This window comes from Pyrus communis, chromosome 9, assembly GCF_963583255.1.
Source record: "Pyrus communis chromosome 9, drPyrComm1.1, whole genome shotgun sequence".
Taxonomy (NCBI): Eukaryota; Viridiplantae; Streptophyta; class Magnoliopsida; order Rosales; family Rosaceae; genus Pyrus; species Pyrus communis.
The window spans coordinates 6,864,480-6,885,523 of NC_084811.1; the positions used below are offsets into that span (position 1 = coordinate 6,864,480).

The 21,044-nt window shown below is 38.8% G+C and overlaps 3 protein-coding genes across 3 annotated transcripts; 2 read left to right on the plus strand and 1 right to left on the minus strand.

Moving 5' to 3' along the window:
- Positions 1 to 1,506: 1,506 nt before the first annotated feature.
- On the plus strand, positions 1,507 to 4,101 carry LOC137745296 (glycerol-3-phosphate 2-O-acyltransferase 6-like). The gene is made up of 2 exons (XM_068485229.1): positions 1,507 to 2,203; positions 3,069 to 4,101. The coding sequence occupies exons 1-2, from the start codon at positions 1,586 to 1,588 to the stop codon at positions 3,960 to 3,962; spliced, it is 1,512 nt and encodes a 503-aa protein (XP_068341330.1). The 5' UTR covers positions 1,507 to 1,585; the 3' UTR covers positions 3,963 to 4,101.
- Positions 4,102 to 7,738: 3,637 nt separating this feature from the next.
- LOC137745060 (protein ENDOPLASMIC RETICULUM-ARRESTED PEN3) lies at positions 7,739 to 9,368 on the plus strand. The gene has a single exon (XM_068484932.1). It carries the CDS (start codon positions 7,791 to 7,793, stop codon positions 9,225 to 9,227), a length of 1,437 nt encoding a protein of 478 aa, XP_068341033.1. The 5' UTR covers positions 7,739 to 7,790; the 3' UTR covers positions 9,228 to 9,368.
- A 1,992-nt stretch (positions 9,369 to 11,360) lies between these two features.
- Positions 11,361 to 14,359, minus strand: LOC137744280 (protein NRT1/ PTR FAMILY 5.5-like). The gene is made up of 3 exons (XM_068484134.1): positions 14,008 to 14,359; positions 13,525 to 13,739; positions 11,361 to 12,509 (listed from the first exon to the last, which is right to left on the minus strand). The coding sequence occupies exons 1-3, from the start codon at positions 14,357 to 14,359 to the stop codon at positions 11,361 to 11,363; spliced, it is 1,716 nt and encodes a 571-aa protein (XP_068340235.1).
- Positions 14,360 to 21,044: the final 6,685 nt, after the last annotated feature.

The following is a 21,044-nucleotide window of genomic DNA, read 5'->3' on the forward strand; positions in this document are numbered from 1 at the left end:
TAACCAAAAGCACGACCCATGCTCTCTCAAAACTTTTACTTGATTTGAAAGGATTTGACTTAGATGCTTTGCGTATCCTTTATAAACTATAAAGGATATTATTATTTAGTTATAGGCTTATAGCTTAATATGTATAAAAAAAGATACACACACAGTAAATATACGATTAATTAAAATTTCAAAGATTTGTTTCAATCAAGATTCGTATTAGCTGTAGAAAATTTCACATAATCTTCGTCTACAAACTTTAAAAAAAATGAATGCATGCATGCAACTATTTTCCTTTTAAAAAAAAATAAAAGTGGTTACGCGTTTTCATGTATCTAAACAATTTAGTTTGGCAGCAGCCGTTTAATATTAAATGTTGAAGTGTTTTATTTTTTTTATTTTTGTGGCCAAAGGCTTCCCAGCTAATCTCAACAACAAAATCCGCAACCGTTTATGGAATCAATTATATGGGTACGATTGCTTTCAAGTTATCTGTTTCTTGAGAGAGAGAAATGACAGATTTTTTTTTATTTTTGGCAATTTAATGAGTTATTGACAGACTGAGTGAAAGAGATGATAGTTTGGTTAATGTTGATATCTACCACATGGAAACTTACGCAATAAGAGAATTCCATCAGTCCCGCTTCATGTATCTCTATTGTTGCTATTTGCTGCAAAGTAGTTGCTGTTAACCTGTTGCAAATGTCTTGTAAATTTAAGCCAATTAACTCTCTTTTTTTCACTCACTGACAAGGGTTTAGATTGTATTTAGTTCTTAATTAATTAGTGTCTTACTTGTTGGTGATCGAATTGAGATAAGAAATTCACTAATTAAAATTGTACTTAAAAATTCATATAGAAATTAGTTCTAATAGGTGTCTACTTATCACAAATTACAGTCAACCTAAATAAAGAGGCAAGCTTAATTACCAGATAAGTGAGTCATAAGCCGAGCTTTAATGAGCAAGGAGGCCGGCGCCTAAAACTAAAAATGTTGGCTAATTAAATGTAAAATGTTGGTGTTGGTATCGACCACCAACTACTCACACCAACTGCCATAATTTGGACGTCAAAGAGGCCTCTTTCTCTATCTCCATCTATAAGCATGTAATATTCTTTTAATTACCTCTTTCACTTGTTATTAGTATAAAGTTGTAGCTGTATTTCTCTTTATTTATAAGTAAAAAAATTTGAAATTAACTTTTGTGAATAATAAATTCGATATCACATTATTATAAGTTTATGTCGAGTCTGTTATGTAGCTTAACTTAAATAAAAATCAGTGATCCAAAGGAAAAAAAATAAAAATAAAAAAAAACACCTTCCATTTGAAATTCACCAAATTCGGAGAGAGAAAAAAAGAGTCAATCGACTCAATCGCATAACATTTTCTTGCAGTCACATAATATTTTCATGGCAATATAGAAAGTTACAACATGGCAATCTTTTTCTCCCTCCTTTTAAAACCCCCATCTCCTACCATCCTCTCCATAACATAAATCTCAACCCCCCCCAATACATAGCATAAATCCCAAAGCCCCCCCAACCCCCAATTATTCACAAACCCACCTAAGCCCCCTCTCTCCCTCTCTGCGCCATGGGAGCATGGAGTCGTTTCGAGCCTATTTCGAGATGTAGCACCGAGGGAAGATCAAACCAAACCGTGGCAGCAGACCTTGATGGCACACTCCTTGTGTCACGCACTGCCTTCCCATATTTCATGCTTGTTGCAATTGAAGCTGGTAGTTTCCTAAGAGGCCTTGTGCTATTACTATCAGTCCCATTTGTGTATTTCACCTACTTGTTTTTATCAGAGTCCATAGCAATCAAAACCTTCATCTTCATTTCCTTTGCTGGCCTCAAAATTAAGGACATTGAGATGGTGTCCCGCTCAGTGCTTCCGAAATTTTACGCTGAAGATGTTCACCCGCAAACCTGGAAGGTGTTCAACTCGTTCGGCAAGCGTTATATAATCACAGCAAACCCTAGAATATTGGTTGAACCGTTTGTGAAGTTTTTTTTAGGAGCTGATAAAGTTCTTGGCACTGAGTTGGAAGCAACAAAATCTGGGAGGGCAACTGGGTTTGTGAGTAAACCAGGTGTTCTAGTTGGAGAGCACAAAAGAGAGGCAGTTCTCAAGGAGTTTGGTACAAACTTGCCTGATTTAGGCCTGGGTGATAGAGAGACTGACCATGATTTCATGTCCATTTGCAAGGTATGTTATAACATGCAATTTTCACTACTTATTTTTTTCTTCCGAAAGAGCTCTTACTGGCATTATAAAAGAAATTTTGTTAAGCACTCAACTCAACGTTGTTTAAACACAACAGAAAATTTGTTTGAAAATAAATGAAAAGGGCACTGCCTTTATCTAGATTTATTACAAGTTTGGTGAGAAACTTAATAGCAACCTCTTGTAGTTTCTCATTGTCTTTTTGTGATCTTTTTGGGTACCATTTATCCCCATGTTTTTTAACTTTTACTTTGATTCTTTTAACCTTGATTTGTAATTTGTGACTTGTGAACTACAAAATCACATTTATTTCACATTGTGTTACAACTGACACCCCCATACGCTCTTCATTCCCCAATCCACTCTCTTTGTTCAATCCAACTAAGTTCCACATGAAACAGTTATTTAGTTTGCGCTATTCTTGTGACTTGTACTCCCATCATCTTTTCAACACAAGTTGTATATACATATTTAAGTAAAATGAATTGTTATTGACACTCTAAATTACATGTTGTTCTGCATTTTACGACTGTAAATGGAGTTGTTGTCGATACTCTAAACATGTTGTTCTGCATTTTACGACGTTTAATTTTTTATGAAGTCAATGCAAGATGACATTTTTTTTTTTTAATATTGATAACAATTCCAAGTATTATTTTATTGCAAGTATACAATATTATTGGACCATGTTTGGTCACAACAATCAGATGACCCTTTTTCTTATTTATCCCAACCAAATTCTGTTTAATGACAATTTGACTTAAAATTCTTCTCATGTTAACCACATGAGTCAAAAACTAATTAGAATAAACTCCCATTTTTTACTGTGTTGACGTGTAAATTGCAGGAAGGGTACATGGTTCCAAGGACTAGATGTGAGCCACTACCAAGAAACAAGCTTCTTAGTCCAGTCATATTTCATGAGGGCAGATTAGTCCAAAGACCTACCCCAATAGTTGCCCTTCTGACTTTCCTATGGATGCCCATTGGCATTCTCCTGGCCATCCTCAGAGTCTACACCAACATCCCTTTACCTGAGAGAATTGCAAGATACAACTACAAACTCCTAGGGATTAACCTTGTAGTTAAGGGCACCCCTCCTCCTCCCCCAAAGAAAGGTCAAAGCGGAGTCCTATTCATTTGCAACCACCGTACAGTCCTAGACCCAGTTGTCACAGCAGTTGCCCTAGGAAGAAAAATCAGTTGTGTCACATATAGTATTAGCAAATTTACAGAACTAATTTCTCCGATTAAGGCCGTGGCTTTATCGAGGGAGAGAGAGAAGGACGCGGAGAACATCAAGCGTTTGCTCGAGGAAGGCGACTTGGTGATATGCCCGGAAGGCACTACGTGCAGGGAGCCGTTCCTGTTGAGGTTCAGTGCCCTATTTGCTGAGCTCACTGATAGGATTGTGCCTGTTGCGATCAACACAAAACAAAGTGTGTTTCATGGGACAACGGTTAGGGGGCACAAATTGTTGGACCCGTATTTCGTATTCATGAATCCGATGCCAACGTACGAAATTACGTTCTTGAACCAGCTCCCGTCGGAGCTCACTTGCAAAGGTGGGAAATCTGCCTATGAGGTTGCAAATTATATTCAGAGGGTGTTGGCTGGGACTTTGGGATTTGAGTGCACAAATTTAACTAGGAAGGACAAATATAGCATACTTGCGGGGACAGATGGTAGAGTGTCATCATCCAACAAGGAAAAGGAAAAGGAAAAGCAAAAGGCTTATTAATTAAGCATGGGATCAAGTTAATTTTTATTTTTAATCACCTCCATCACGAGAATGATCATTTCTCTATTGTTTTCCAATATGTTAAAACTTTTTTTTTCTTCTAATAATAATGAACTGGTTGTGTCAATTCTCATAAGAAGTGTATTACTATATTGATGTAGATTATTATTTTCAAGAGAAGTGTTATTGGCACTTCAAAAATCTCATTCTACATTCCTCACAAGTGTATTTTTCTTTCATAATATTGGAATGCTAATAATAATTCTCATTTTCAATACACTAGTAAACATAAATTTACCAATTATTTTGTACATTAACACGAAAAGTAATTGTGATGATATATATACATGTGAAGTCATTCTCTCAACACGTACCCGTTTAGACAGCACGCGGTTCGACAGGGTGTATGCAGTGGTACTGCTAGCGATCTAGCTTTTATATGTTTTAGGGCCTCCAATGATCTGGCCTGCATGCCATGGCTGCTGGGGCCGTGCCCACATTTCATCACTAATGCAAGTCTTAAATTTCACATGCATTTCCATATCCATATCTGCAAGTGAAGCTTCTGATGAGTTCTTGCTGTTGATATTTTTTGTAAAATTAATTAACTACAGGTCTTTCACGTAATTAGAAAATAGTAGTGGGGAGCCCCTTGGCTAGCTGCATTAAATATGCATAATTCTAACGAAGTGATAAAGCCATTCAAATTCATGGGGACCTCATCATAATTCATATACTTCAATTATTTGACCTAGATAATAATAGAGGAGTAGTAACTCATCGTATTTAGGGAGTGATGAGTCCATATTATACCATATATTTTACCCTATTCTTAGTTATAGTTTATTGGTTATTTTGGTTATTTTGGTAGAATTTTGATACTTTGTTATATATTTTTAATGTAGGACATGTGACTTCCTCTGTAGCAAAAAATGATTAAACGGATGAATTTTGCAGTGATTTCAATTGGAAGATGTTTGTCATTCTTTCAAGATGATTGTATCAAAGTTTCAGATTTTTCTACCAAGCCGTTTAACCATGGCGATGAAATAAAGGCCCAGCGCGCAGCCTTCCCAGATTGACGTTTTTAGACATTTTGGGTATTTTGGAGGTCAATATGGCATATTTTGAGGAAGATTCATTCTGAGGATTTGTAGGGGACGACCGAAGCTTTCAAAAGAGACCTTTTAGGACCAAATTGGAGTTGATTTGGTCTTTCAAAAGTCTGAATTTCTCAGAAGTCCAAATTTTAGTTTTATTTTCTGTTTTATTATTTTATTATGTTTCCTAGTTTTATTCTAAGACTTTTTAGGGGTTTATTTTGTAGTAGTATAAATAAGACTTTTTAGCCGTTGGGGTTAGGAGGGAAGGAGGGGGGAAGAACGCAAGTATTATTTTGGAGAACTTACAACGTGTTTTCATTCTTTTTTCTAGTTAATGTATTTTCTTTAGTTTTTATTATGATTGTTCGTAACTAGTTCTTTTGTTAGGGTGAAGCCACAAGCCTTAGCATGAATATGTGATTTTATTAATTTGCTTATGAATGGATGCATGCTTGCTTTGAGTTATTAATCACCGAGATTAAACTATCTAATTGTCTTAGTGATTCGCGACCATTAGGTTTTTAGACAAGTAATTTGATGCAATTTATGTTGGAACATCACCCTGAAATTGAGGAGGGCTTCTTGTGATTAGTAATTGTAAGTTCACTTAAGGCGAACATCACGCTCTTAAGGGTTGCATGGTTTTTCAAAGGGTTTTCACAAAGCTTAATGAGTCTTGCATGTTTATATTTGATCTAAACATCACAGACGGGTTGCATGTTATATATACGTTTTCGCTTGAACATCACGAGGAAAATATGCATTAGGAAAACCTAACCTTCAAAGCATGTTTGTAGAAATTCATAAGTAATTGGTAAAATTGTGTAGGATTGTTAAGGGGACGGCGGAACCTAGGCTTTACAAATTGACTTTCTTTAAATTGTTCTCTAGTTAATTTCTTTAATTGTTTTATTTTAAAATTCGTTTTTATTATATTAAATTGTAAAATCAACATTTTCCAAACTTTGTTTTTAATAATTAATTAAGAGTTGGTTTTAAACACAAATTATTCATTCAATCTCTCTGGAAAACAACTTTGCTTGATATGTTATACTACGACAACTTTGTACTCTTGCAAGTATTTTTAAGTATTTTTATTTCTACTTTTGCAAGTGGTAAAATCCCCTATCAGGGAGGAACAAGTATTTACTGCTAAACTATTTGAGCCACATTCCAAAAAGTACTACATTCAGTTGAAGTTGTTGTAGCACGGGCACTACTGCAGAAGAGGCAGCATCTGGCAGAGGTTCCCTAAACAGTGAAGTTTCTGTGAGTTTCGGAACTTACTGATTTATATGGTGACTTAATTGTTTAATTACCATTCATTTACCCCCAGTCGGAGCAGTTCTCTCATATTGGCCAATTTCCATTCACAAGAGAGTATATATATAGGAATTAACGAGTAGGATAAATTTGCAGGTCAGGCCGTTCATCAGGTCAATTAAGCTGGAAGGAAGTCCTTATCGAACCCTAATTTGGTCTCGTGGTTATTTTTTGATTGCTTAGGAAACAAGTTTTATATATATATATATATATATAAAAAACTTAATCGCTACTTATCATGGCCGATGTCGTAAGGATTGTGATTTCGATTGTTGCACTTAGGCTAAATCAATTTTATTTATATTTGAATTTGGGACATGTTTACTAACAAAAATGAGAGAAAGAATGAATTGGAGAACTTAGAAATAAGGGAAGTAAGGAAGGAATCAGATCAACTAGTGCTCTAGTTGATAGATTCTTGATTTTGAAGTATTTGATTAGGGATTTCAAAAGGCAAGTTCACATTCTTTTCAATTTTAGTAAAGTCAGAGGAAAATTAAAGAGTTCAAAAGAATTTGAGTATTTGATTATGAACTAATTAGTACCATATGATTACATGATAATCATCTGAGCCATCGGTTGTGGAGTGTGTTTAAGCTCGTATTTATAAGCATCGAGCGAATGGGGATAGCAGGATTGGAGTTGGTGGAGTTTTTGGAAAGAGTGGTTTTGCGTATACCTAAATGCATGTCTCTAACCACCCAATTTACTTTTACACATTTCTTTAGATACCTAGAATAAAGAAATACCTAAAATAATTTACTAAACTTTCAAGAATACTTTTTTTTTATTACTTTTTATGAATTTATTTTTCTTGGACCCCATTCGTTTGCTACCTTTTTATGAAAGATATGAAACAATTTTTTTGCTTCAATTTAAGATATCTAAAATTCAACCATCGTGAAGTTTATCCGACCGTTTGTTTCAAAATTTAATTGGTGTTCAAAGGAAATAATTATTTTCCTGAAAAAATTACTAAAGTCGTTTGTGAGAATTAATTTCCTGAATAAAACTTTTGAGTGTATAAAGAATCGCTCTTTTGAAAATAGTAATGATGTGTGGCTAGGTGGGCTCTAATATGGGCCTGTACCAAAAACATTCAGATCCACAATGTAGCCCAATCATAATTCGTGGTCTGAGCCCAAGAGTTTTAGAATCCAAGCACAGACAAAAAATGGTTTGTTTTCTCCATTTCAGAATGACCAAAAAGGGCTATTGTTGGATTTTTTTAGGCGATCACACCCACCAAAAGTTGAGCAATTCCACACAATAACAAGGGTATTAGTGTCAAGGCAAGCGTAAAATTTTCCGTCGTTTTCCCGTTCGCCCGCCTCTCAGATTTCTAGAAAGTTCCCGTGAAGTTGAAGACCGTGAAACATCTTCAACCTCACGCGGCCTCGTAATGGAGAAAGGAAATTCCCACACTGCCCCTAGGCCTCATCCCGACGACCGCATCAAGCTCAACGTCGGCGGCAAGTACTTCGAAACGACGTTAGAAACGATCCAGGCCGGCGGACCCGACTCTCTCTTAGCCGCCCTATCAAACCGCTCCACCGACGACCCGAACCCGGTTTTCATTGACCGGGACCCGGAGATCTTCTCCGTCATTCTCTCTCTTCTCCGATCGAAAGGCCTCCCTTCCGCGGCTCGCCTATTCTCCAAGCAGGAGCTCGCCGATGAAGCCCTCTACTACGGCATCGAGTCGCAGCTTAAGTCGGCGATGTCGCCGCCTCCTCTTTCTGGAATTGACGCATCAATTGTCACGACCGTCCAACCCGCCTACGATGGCTGTCCTTCGGCGATTACCGCAGGCGACGACGGCTCCGTCTGGATCGCCCATGGCGGCCAGATATCCAGCTACGATTGGAAACTCAGCTACGCCGGAACTCTACGTACGCATTTGGAGGACATAACCTCGATTTGCCGTGTGTATCCTGATATCGCCGCTATAGGATCCGAATCCAGCGCAGGACTTCACTTCTACGATTTCTCAGGCGTGCGAAACCTCGGGTCGATCCACTGGACCGACCCGGAAGATCCCAGAATCTTCAAGGCGCGAGTCACCGCCATAGCCGACTCGCCAAGCTCGGTCTTCGCGTCGTTCGATTGCTCCCACAGAGAGAATTGCATCCTCGTGATCGACAAATCGACTCTCAAAATCGTATCAGAGCTGAGCCGGCAACCGGGGAGCTCCGCAAAGAACCTGGCCGTGGGAAAGCTGAGGTGGCTTCCGGAGACGGGACTGATCGTCGGGAGCTCCGTCACGTGCGGCGCCTTTGGTTACTCGGGTTACATCCGATTGTGGGACCCGAGGTCGAATGGGGTGGTTTGGGAGGCGAACGAACCGGGTTCGGGCCGGAGCAGTCGGTTCGGGGATTCGTTCGCCGACGTGGATGCCGACGTTGAGGAGTCGTCCCTGTTCAAGTTGTGTTCAAAGTCCGGCGACTTGGCAGTGGCAGACTTGCGTAAATTAGGGGATGATCCTTGGGTATATTTACAAGACAAGAACCCAAGCTTGAGGTACACCGGCGGAGATGGGACGGGTGGAAATAACAATAGTGTGGTGAGGTGTTACAGAAAGCAAGTGTTTGTGGGGAGGGAAGGCGGGTTGGAGGTTTGGTCGAAGGTGGCAGAAGCAGAACGCAGGGTGGAAATAGAAAATGGGATTTGTGAGGGGTGGTATAGGAGGAATTTTGTTGATAAGGTTGAGGATTCTGAGAGAGGGATTATAAAGAAAATCGAAGGTGGCGGCGATAGGCTGTTTGTTATTAGGGAAGATGTTGAGGGCATTGAGGTGTGGGAAAGCTCTCAATCTTCGGGTGCAATTTCGGTTTTGTGACTCCAAAGGAAAGGCTTTGTAATCTGTGTGATAACACTTCATTGCTACTATGTTTTGCATTTCTCGGCATGTTGGTATCTTTGCACATTGTCACAAATTTCATTTTTTTGCTTCGTTTTAAGAATATTTCGGATATCTCAATCACCTGGTCTTCACCGATAAGCCAAATGGCCAATTCTAACAATGCAAACTCAAACCTTTTCCTAATAAGATTCCATGACAAGGGAAGTTAGTATGAAGGAATGTCAACTATGAGCAGTTTGCTTCTCTATGTAGCTATAGCTCTTCGTAAGCTTGGAGGCTTTCAGTTAGCTTAATCTCGGATGGCTTCAGTTTCCATTGTAAGCACCTTCAGATTTTTCCACCGTGCCACTCTAAATCATGAAATTTGCTCTGTTTCCGCTTGCTTATTAGTTATCATCATTGCATTCATTTCATTGCTTGGAGTTTAATTCTGCAGATGCGAGGAGCACTTGTTGCAGACATGTACATCCCTAACCTATTTGCAATGATGGTAAGTAAGCACATTTTCGGATAATGTTATCTGCTTCTTAGTTGAACCCATATTTTAGGTGATTTGTTTCTGAATTCTCCGTGGAATATTTTCTAAAGGTTGATTGTTACTTTTATCATCGCATTCCTTAGTAGTTTTGGCTGCCTGTGTTGGAACTTAAATGCCTCTTATAATTTTATGAGCAGCGGTTGAAAATTATTATGGTAAGTATCTGAATGTTTCCGTAGTCATTCCTTGTCATTTGAGGGCATGGAAGTTTAACTCAACTCTTCACACACACAACAAGCTGTTATTGTTTTTGCAAGAACAATGAGCTTCATGCCTTCAGACATGCTATTTTCTATTTTCTTCTCGATAATATTATGGTAATCATTGATGTTGCTTTCCAGTCTCATTGGGTAAGTTCATGTCCCAGAGTACAATCCTAGAAATAACTTGTCACTGATAAGGCTCCATTGTACGGTTTATATAACCTGGATCTGTTTGGCACGTAGTTGATATTAGACACGGCACAAGTTTGTTAACCCACATAATAAACGTATAAAACTTCATCCTCACTGATAAGGCTCCTAGATTCGTTTTGTTAATTTGTTTTGTGGGTCGTTGTCAAATTTATTTACATGTAAACATATTGAAAGACTTTACCATATTGGCTTCTCACACCAGAGGACCAAAACTTTTGCCATGCAAGGGTTAGGGATTTTCGTGAAGGCTACAAGCGCCTGCAATGTATATGAATCCTGAATGCATTGGTTTTTTTATGAAACCTCTCAAGTCTCAAGTAACTTTATGATATACCAGCAAAACATTATGAGTAAATAAATGATCAAAACTTCTCGCTGCAAGTTTTTTTTATGGTAAGAATAACATTTTCCTTCTAAAAATGCAGGTGCTCGGTTACTACGTAGTTTGCCAGGAACATTGTTTCTTGAACATGTCAAAACCGGGATCAAGATCAGAAATATACATCTTCAAATCAAAATCAAGAACCCCACACAGTAGGCAGCATGGACTGTACTTTCTGTACAAGGTAGAATTGTTGCTTCACAAGTGGATACTCGGAGGCTAGATGCGGTTAGGAAACAAGATTTTATTGAAAAGATGCTCGAGACCATCCCCATGTGTGTGTTCTAGGCTTCTAGCTGTTTAGAGCACCTTTCCGGTGGTGCCATCGACGGAAGTGGTGATGCCAGCGATGCCAGTATTTTCAACAATTAGCTGCATCCCTCTATTATGAGCAAGTACATGTTTTGCGCTACATTAGGAACAGGAATGATGAAGCTTTAGGTAGGGCGTTTTGTGACTTGTGAGAGACCATGTGTGCCTCACTATGTTTCGGAAAATGGAAATTAAAAACGCTTGCTTAGCAACGATCAAAATTATTACAAGAGCCAATCCAAATTTGTAAAATATGACACCGACTTAGTTGGGAAATTTGCTTGGTTCAATCCTGGTCCTGAAAAATGTTACGGGCCGCTGACAAGAAATAGAGAGTTTGAATTCGAGGTGCAGGGGATTGAAGAGAAATGTCTTATTTAGCTTTTATGTTATACTAAGAACACGGAAATTCATTCTAAGAAAAGAGGTGGGACTTATAAGCATGTCAAACTTCAGGAAAATCAAAAACGCCGCCTCAGAAGAATCCAAAGGAGGACTAAAAAGAACGATGCCAGATTAGCTGCGGACAATGCGGCCAAGGTCCAGTAGTAATTATCCAAACGACTCCGGTTAAGCGTGTACTGGAACCAACTGGGTTTCATCTTACGAACTGGATAAACTGACAACATCCCGCCTATATATCCAACTCCACTGACAGCGTCAGCCAAGGTTTGCATGTATTGACAGAATGATCGGCTCCTAAAAGACCACCACAGCGGAGCATAATATAGATTCGCAATGCTTTGTTTGCCAATCTCTTGAGCCAAACCGAGAAGAAGAAACTGAGGAAGCAGCCAGAACATGGTCATCGGAATTGTTTCCTCAGGCTTGTCAATGAAACCGTGGCTCTTCACCGCGTCTAACCTTCGGGTCTCCACTTTTGCAGCTGTGATACAACATACAACTGAAATCACGCATGACACTATAATCCCATGGAAGGCAAAGAAAACTTTAGAATCTTGTTTTCGTAGCTTTACAAATAATTTCACCAACAGCTGTGACGCAGGAAGGATAATAGTAGGAACTCTGAGCCTCCCAATGTAATGGTTCATGTCGGTTGCTTGTTCCATGAAGAAAGTATTTCCAATGGAAGCAATAACACCTGATGGGACAACGGCCATACATGAGACTATGAAAAACATAACTGCTGAAATACCGCTGCCGAGTATGATAGAACAAACTCCAGTAAGATGGCTAGAGTCTCCACTGGGGCGTTTATATGAATATAAACCACTTAAGAAGATAAGTGTAGATACCACTGCAGATATTGCTCCTATCGCAAACTTAATCGACCAAGAATTTGATAAACCAACTGCTATAACGGCACAAACAGGGACGACCAACATTAGTGTCGCCAATGAGAAAAGCTGACATGAACGTTTGTAAACCTTTTCTGTTGCGAACTGGTAAACCTTTTCTGTTTCAAACTGGTCCTTGCCGAACTGAGGCCAGGAGGACAAGTGAGTCGATTCTCCAATAGCTAATAGAAGCAATGCTGTGTAAAAGAGAGTTTTATGGACTGGGCCAATGCACTGGGGCACAAATGAGCTGCAGCTGCCTGTTACTACAGCAAGGACTGGTGGTGTTGAAATTGTCAAAAGACCAAATCCCTGCATTTGTTAGTTCCAAATAATTATGGTTAATATTCTTCTACTAGTTCCATGAGGATTCATCATATGCAACACCTTAAAAAAGACTGCAACGAAAGCACAGTAACACTCCTGTTATAGCACATCAAAAAGAAAAAAAATGGCAAACTTCTTGAAAAATAGGGCCAGTCCAGAAAATCCAAAGAATTTGTCAAATCCAAAAAAAAAGATCAAGGACATTGAAGAGGAGAAGAAATTCTTGAGATAAGGCCAAAGTGCCCTCTAAGTTCTAACCGATCGCTAAAAGAACAAGGGCAAAGAAAGAGTATGAAGAAGAGATGACAAGTATGTTCATCCTCTGGTAGCATCTTGAAGTCATGAAGAATCAAAGAGCTTGGCAATGGGAGTGTTCATGGAGACCAAATAACAAGTTTCGCAGACCATTAAGAAGTTCATGGAAGTTCAACAAATTCACAATAAATAGGAGTGTTCCATTATACTATTGTAAAGTTGTTAAGGCTTTTATGAGAAAGCCGTGAAGCGTGCAAAGAAAGAATGTCATCAGGCAAATGTGTGAGAATGTTTGTTGTTGAAGAAGGATCAACCATTCTTCGCCAAAAAAAAAAAAGAAAGATCAACCATTACCCAAAAAAAAGAAAAAGAAAAAGAAATCATCAACCAGCCACTCCTCTCTACAAATGAGAGGACAGAGACCGAGAACAAAGAGAGAAGTGTGCAAGCTGAAGGCCCGTCCCATACGGTGTAAGAACACCAAGTGTGTTGAGAAAATCATGTTAAAAAAAAACAATTTAGGATTTTCCAAGTGGAAGCCAACCTCAAAGTTCTTACGCGTGAGGATATTTACCAGGAACAGGTATACGTTAGTTATTTTGGTATGCAGTATGATTTGGGTATACTTCACACATAAGAACGGCATTCTGGGTCACGTTTGTAGTTATTAAATTTCATTTGGGTCGTTCACATATATCTACACAAGTAACAATCAAACATGATTTTGTTATCGGAAAATACTTACACAGACGAAGGCAAATCTAGAAAGCCACAACATGAAATAGCTATCCCTAGAACAATCTGCTATACGTGTCGTGATCGCTGGCATTATAGCCGCAATGCCCGAATACAAGTTGACAACTGCAGCGGCTTGCGTGATACTGAGATTCCATACACCAGTTAAGTACGTTGTCATTATCGACATGGTATATAGAGTGAGTACATACGGCCAAAACACAACTGCAATTCAAAAGCGAATCAGGAATATTAGGAAGAAAATTAATGAACAGATTTTTTAAGGCTAATAACTTGTAAGAAGGGGTTTTGATTTCTGCACTGTTTTCTTTCATTGCAAATCTCTATTTACTTTTGGTTTTTGGATTGAATAAATAAAAAGAGAATTAAGGAATGTAAATAAACGGGAATGTGCAGACGGAGAAAAGAATGTGTCCCCAAATCGTTTCACTAGAAGTAGTGAGTACATGAAAGGGTACGTAGGTCTGCTTACCACAGAACGTCAACCTAGATGGTTTCTTTCCTGACGAGGGGGAGACGGGTGGCTTGGTTTCCATTTCTGACGAGGGGGAGGGGAGCGGCTCGGTTTTAATTTCTAACGAGAGGAAGGGGAGTGGCTGGGTTTCCATTTCTGACGAAGGGGAGCGGAGTGGCTCGGTTAAAATTTCTGACGAGGGGAAGGGGGGTGGCTTGGTTTCCATTTCTGACGAGGGGGATAGGAGTGGCTCGGTTTTAATTTCTGACGAGGGGGAGGGGAGTGGCTCAGTTTCCATTTCTGACTTGGGAGAGGGGAGTGGCTGGGTTTCCATTTCTGACGAGGGGGAGGGGAGTGGCTCGGTTTCCATTTCTGACGAGGGAAGCCCCAACAGTAAAGAAAAGAGAAACAAAGAGATGGAGCACGGAGATCAATCCAGACTCCCAAGTATGCAACAAAAACTTGCTTCAATATTCCCTTTCTGGCTGAAGGAAACTCTTGTATATATAGTCCGAAACATCTAATATGATATAGGAAATCCATTGACTACACACCATACAGAGTCGAGAGTTCTTCTCCCTCTCCTTTTGACCGGAGACATTGGCCAGCTACGCAACGGAGGTCGTTAATAAATAATTCTTTCACACCTTTCTCTCTTTCTCTCTTCAGTAGAAATTCATAATTAATTAGTAAACAGTCCAAAAAAAGGGTCTGTACTATCAATCTGTTACATCTTTATTTCTACTGTGTTTTGCTTTTCCGGGACAATGTTTTGCATTTCTCGGCATGCACGTAGCGTTGCACATTGTCTAAGATTTCATTTCTTTGCTTGGTTCTATGGATTTAATATTTCGGATATCTCAGATACCTGGTCTTCACCCTTAACCCAATTACATTGAAAACAAGTTAGTTCGAAAGAATGCCAAGTACGAGCAGTTTGGTTTGTGAGGATGTGAAGGCAAAAGAATTCTAAATTTGTGAAAATAAAAACCGTGCAAGGGTTTATAAGAGATCTATATTGCAAATTGGTTTTATAGTGGAACCCCAACTTTAATTTCAACTAGTTTTATTAACGTGTAAGCACTATCAGATTCCATCTTTCAAATTCTAATTAACACCGCTACTTTGTTTCGATTTACTTGCTGGTAGCATAATTACATTCATCTCATTCCTTAGAGCTACTTCTGCAGAAGTGAGGGCCAGGATCGCAGACATGCCGGACGCTAATTCCGAATTGATGGTAAGTATATGCACCAGTACATTGCAACTTTAAAGCATCTTGGTCTTAAAGTAATTTAGTAATCTAAAAGGTCTACTTAACATTACTTATATTTCAGATCAGATAATTCAATTAGACAACGGCCAAAACTAATTCATTAATTAAGACCAACATTTAGTTACTTGACTTGACCAGATCAAGAAGGGATTTTTCTAAACATGGTCTTCCTTAAAACTCCTATTTTTTTGGTACGTCGTTTTAAAAACTGTTGATTGACAATAATTCACATGTGGACGCTTTGTTTTTTCTTTGAATATGCATAAACTTCCTTTAATATTTGTTTGACCCAAAAAAAAGGAAACTTCTTTTAATATTTAAAGTTGAAAGGCAATAAATCTCTATATAATACTGAGTTTTGTGACTATACAAAAATTTTAAGAGAAAATTTGAAATAGGTCCAATTTTATAGATTACTTTTTGAAATAGGTCTAATTTTTAGTGACTTTTCACTTTTAAAATAGGTCCAATTTTTAATTACTTTGGATCCATTTCAAAAAGTCTCAAATTTTAATTTAATTTACTTGACCGAGAAAGGGTGCCACGCGTGTGCTTCCAAATTCGCCTCCCCCATGCCATTTTTTAACTTTTTTATTTGTTAATTAAAAGAATAAAATAAAAACATACAACAACCAAACAATAGGCGATCTAGCCCAATAGCCAGCCACCAAACCACACCAACCCTTCGCAAGTGGCCCTTGGGGTATTGACCTAATTTTTAAATAGGAAAAATTTGAAATAGATCCAATTTTATAGACTACCTTTTGAAATAGATCTAATTTTTTGTCACTTTTAACTTTTGAAATAGGTTCAATTTTTAGTTACTTTGGACCCATTTCAAAAAACCCCTTTTAATGTGTTTGGTATTTTTAAATTACTTGATATTTTTATTTTTAATGTGTTTTATAATTTTTTTTAATCTCACTCTTTGTCTACAATATAATATAAAAATGGATGTGATATCCACACACCCCATTTTACTCCTCACACACATTTTTAATTTTCGGTCATTGGATCGGATGAATTGAAGAAAATCAACGGACAGAAATTATCAAGGGGTGTGTGAGAAGTAAAATGAGATTTGTAGATCGCACACCCCTATAAAAATAAATAAATAAATAAATTTTTTTTTTAAATTTGTATAGAATAATAATACAATAATACATATTTAATATACAATATATATATATACACACACACACATATATATACACACATATTCACTATAGCTATTGTATTTTATAGTAAGTTTTTTACTAGAGTGGCAAAACGGGTTACCTACATGTCACTCTCATGTAAACTTATTAAAGATCCGTTATTAATGAGTTCTTATCGTATGATTTAATAATGATTCGATTAGTTATCGTATTTAATTTACACAAGTCATAGTAGGAGCAGCTGAAGGAGAAGGTTACACTCAAGCTCTCCATTGAAATCAGTTCCTTAAATTAGGAAAGTTACGTCAAATTGAAATCAGTCACACATTCATCAATACGGCTTGCAATCAGCTACCTTAAAGGGCATCAGAGGCTTTGACGATGCTGATAACTAGGAGCCGTTACTTCTGATAGCTGGGAGCAGCAGTTGACTTTTGATAACAACTTCCAGTACTTTCCGTATCTAACATTCCACTGATATGAAACGGCCGACACTCTCTCCCCTTCTCAATAACTTTATTTTTTTTTTTTAAGTACGATATTTATTGTAAATTAAATTGAATACGTACAAACCGAGGATATTTTGCACAATGAGTCTCGATAAAAATCTCAATACTTTTTTTTTATTTTTCAAGTACGATATTTATTGCAAATCAAATTGAATACGTACAAACTGAGGATATTGTGCATAATGGGTCTCGATAAAAACCTTATCGAAACTTTCAACCCGATCTAAGGAAAAGAGTGTCCCGCACTACAGAAGAAACCTATCCTCATAAGATAATGCATCAAATTATAAACTTTCTTGAAACAAAATATCCCTAATCAAATCAGGAGGTTCCTCAAATCATAAGAAAGATTGGCTACTACCCACCCCCATACGAGCAAGGCGGTGTGCAGCAGAATTGCCCTCCCTCGGCATATGGGTGACCATCCACTGAGGAAACGACTGAAGAAGAAATCGAAGTTCATTTATTAAAGGTCTTAGCAGCGAGCAATCATCATCCTTCCCCTTCATGGCAGCCAAAGCCAAACTAGAATCACCCTTGAAAATGATATTGGACCCACTTGGATAACATTCTTGGACCAACAGCACCACTTGACGAGCAGCAAACAGCTCAGCCTCGATCGCAGAATTTATTCGCCCACTAAATGCAACTGCAGCTGCTGTGAGACCTCCCTCATGATCTCGTAGAACAACCCCAAAGCCACCTCACATTTCGTTTTGAGCCTAGGCACTGTCAAAATTGCATTTGACATAGCCAACATCGGGCTTACTCCACCGTTTAACAGGGTGAGTGGCATTTTTGAAACTTCTGCAGCCAACACTCCGACTGGACTACCATTTCCTACAGTGACAACCTAGTCTCTCTCTCTTCGCACTCTCTCTTCCCTCATCTTCATAGACACGAGCTACAGAAATTTTTCGGGGCTCTGCTGCTATGTATGAGATCGGAAGTTGTAGATTCAAATCGCCTAGACTGCCGCTTAGCGCTGCCTAACCCGCCTATGTCCTCCCCGCCTAACTGAACGTTTTGGTCTAAATCAGGTCGGAGCTCCGCCGCCCAGCGCCTAGGCGGTCGCCTATGTCGATTTTTAGAACATTGGTTGACTCATCAGGTGATCCACAAAACACACAGTGATTCTCCACATTCACCTTTCTTTTAGCAAGATTGGACTTGGTAGGGAGAGTATCTAAGCATGCCCTCTAGGCACAAATTTTAACTTTCCCTTGTACACAAGCATTCCATATCTTCCTCCACATCCTATCACATCCGTTATCTGACGAAGAGGCAGAAGCACTCGCACCATCCCCGCCCACAGAGACAATCTCCCGAGCAACAAGATAAACACTCCACACCGAGAACTTCCCATGACGCTCATAGTGCCAGACTCGTCTATGTCCAACGGTCCAAAAGCTTAACGGCATATTTAAAATTCGGTCCACCTCCTCTTGAGAGAATAACTGTTATAGCAACTCAACATTCCAAACCCGCGACTGTGACACTATAAGCTTGTCCATCGTAGCCTTCGTATCCCAATTCACCGGCGAATGACTTAATACTTTAAAATAAGAGTCTCTCGGAAACCAGTTGTCTTGCCAAATCTTGTTATTCACCTCATCCCCCACTTGCCAATGATGCCCCTTGATTATCACCTACCTAGCAACCGCAATACTCCTCTATACATATGACCCATTGTCATTAATCGGAGCAGTAAGAAACTCAGAAGTTAGGAAGTACCATGCCTTAAACATATGGTATGTGAGGGACTCAGGCTGATTAGTAAATCTCCAAGCTTGTTTTGCCAACAGTGCTAGGTTGAAAGCATAAAAATCTCTGAATCCCAACCCCCTTTCGAACTTAGGCTTACATAAGTGTCTCCAATTGAGACAATGGATTTTTCTCTTTCCCGGATCATCACTCCACCAAAACCGTGCAATCATAACATTCAATTCTTCACAGAACGATTTAGGAAGGAGAAAACATTGCATGGAATACATAGGGAGCACCTGAGCCACTGTCTTTACAAGCATATCCTATGCCTTTACGCCAACTTTGAAGTTTCTTCCAAAGCCTATCCTTGACATAGGTACAAGTTTCCTTGTTCGACTTTCGAACAAGAACCGGTAAGCCTAAGTACCTATCGTGAAACTCCACTCTCTTTACTCCTAAACAATTAGCAAGGAGTTGTTTGTTAATGATGGGGAGATTATTACTAAAGGACACACAACTTTTGTCAAAGTTTACGGCCTGCCCCGATGCCACCTCATACACTTGTAGAATTTGTTTGATACTCTGACACTCTTGTAATGTAGTCCTAGCAAACAAAAAACTATCATCCGCAAAAAAAAAAAAGATGGTGGATACTCGGGGCCTGTCGGCATACCTTGATACCCTTCAACACGCTGTCAGCTTCTACTGCTGTGAGGATAGCCGATAAACCTTCGACACACATGACAAATAAATAGGGGGAAAATGGATCCTCTTGTCGAATTCCGCTACCAGGTTTCACACACCCAACTAGATCCCCATTGAGCTTGAATGAATAGGTCACGGTAGACACACACGTCATTATTGTATGGATCCATGTAGAAGAAAAACCCATGCGTCTCATTATAGCCTCCAAGAAACTCCACTCTAGTCTATCATACGCCTTACTAATATCCAGTTTTAACGCCATAAGCCCATTCAACCCTGAACTCCATTTATGCATATAATGAGCAACCTCCGTTGCTACTAAATAATTATCTAAAATCAACCTACATGGAATGAAAGCACTCTGAGTAGGTGAAATGATATAAGGGAGTACGGTCTTCAGTCTATTCGCTAAAACTTTCGCCAAAATTTTATACAACACGTTACAAAGACTGATAGGACGTAATTGAGCCATCTTAGTCGCCTCCTTAACTTTGGGAATTTTTGTAACGTGTGTGTAGTTGATTTTCAGAAGAATATGCCCCGACGACACCATCTCTCGGATACCATTACAAACACCCTTCTCAATACCTTGCATCGAACCAAGTTGCTTTCCCCTCTCTCTCTCTCTCTCTGAATACCTTGCATCGCGCTGCGAGCATTAAAACCGCCAACAACAGCGTTAAGATTCAGATCCGATTTGAAGATTCAAATCGGTTATAATGTCAAAACTCCAACATATCCAGCCATGTCAAATTCTCGTTTGCTCTAGTAGCTTAAGAGAAATTGACTACTAATAATTATTAAATTTCGGTCAATGAGTTCGAATTCTTGTAAAATATACTTTTCGATTAGATATTGGAGTTCTTTTGAAAGTTGAACTAGGAAGGGGAAGACTAAAGAAAGTTTTTGTTAATTTCCTACTCACTAATTAAGCTTAATTAAATGGCGTGCACAATAGCCACTGGCATGAGAAAGATTTAATGCCAGCCTGGGGTGGCACACCTCTTCCGTAGAGGCAAGTAGTAACTTCACCAAGAGTTTGTTCAATGAACGACGTCTTTCGCAAGACTGGCAATTCCTCAGCCTTATCCATCCTGTAAAATAACTACTCCCCTTGGAGTATCTGAAGGGTTGGATTTCTGGGATATTCTTGTTCTCTTGCGCTTTTTCCCCGGTTTGCAGCCGTCCTTGTTCTCAGGAATGACATCATGTCCTATGCTCATGTTCTCTGGTAAGTAATCCTGATATACATACCTTTTGAGTGGAGATGGTAGACTTACATGCATGGAACAGGTTGATTGAGCGCCACTATATATACAGTAGTCTATGACTAGGTCTATGACTAGGATTGTACTAGTGTGTGGCGTACAGGCTTTAATACGATGTCACATGTTTAAGTTAATTTCTCTTCATATGTCATTGCATTATTAGATCGAAATGTCATGCGGCAATGAATAAGTTCCATGTAAGGTAAAGGTGTGTTAACCCCAGATATTTATATATGATCACACTTGATCATAAATTTTGCTTCTTTTGTTTTACAGTTCTGATGCTGGCTTATTTGTAGGTGTGTGTACTGGCCGTATATACTAACGGCGTATTTCATGTCGGTAATGACCATGTACTTAACTGGTGTGTGGGAGCTCATTATCACTGACTCGGCTGCAATTCTCAATTTGTATTCCGGTATTGTAGTTATCA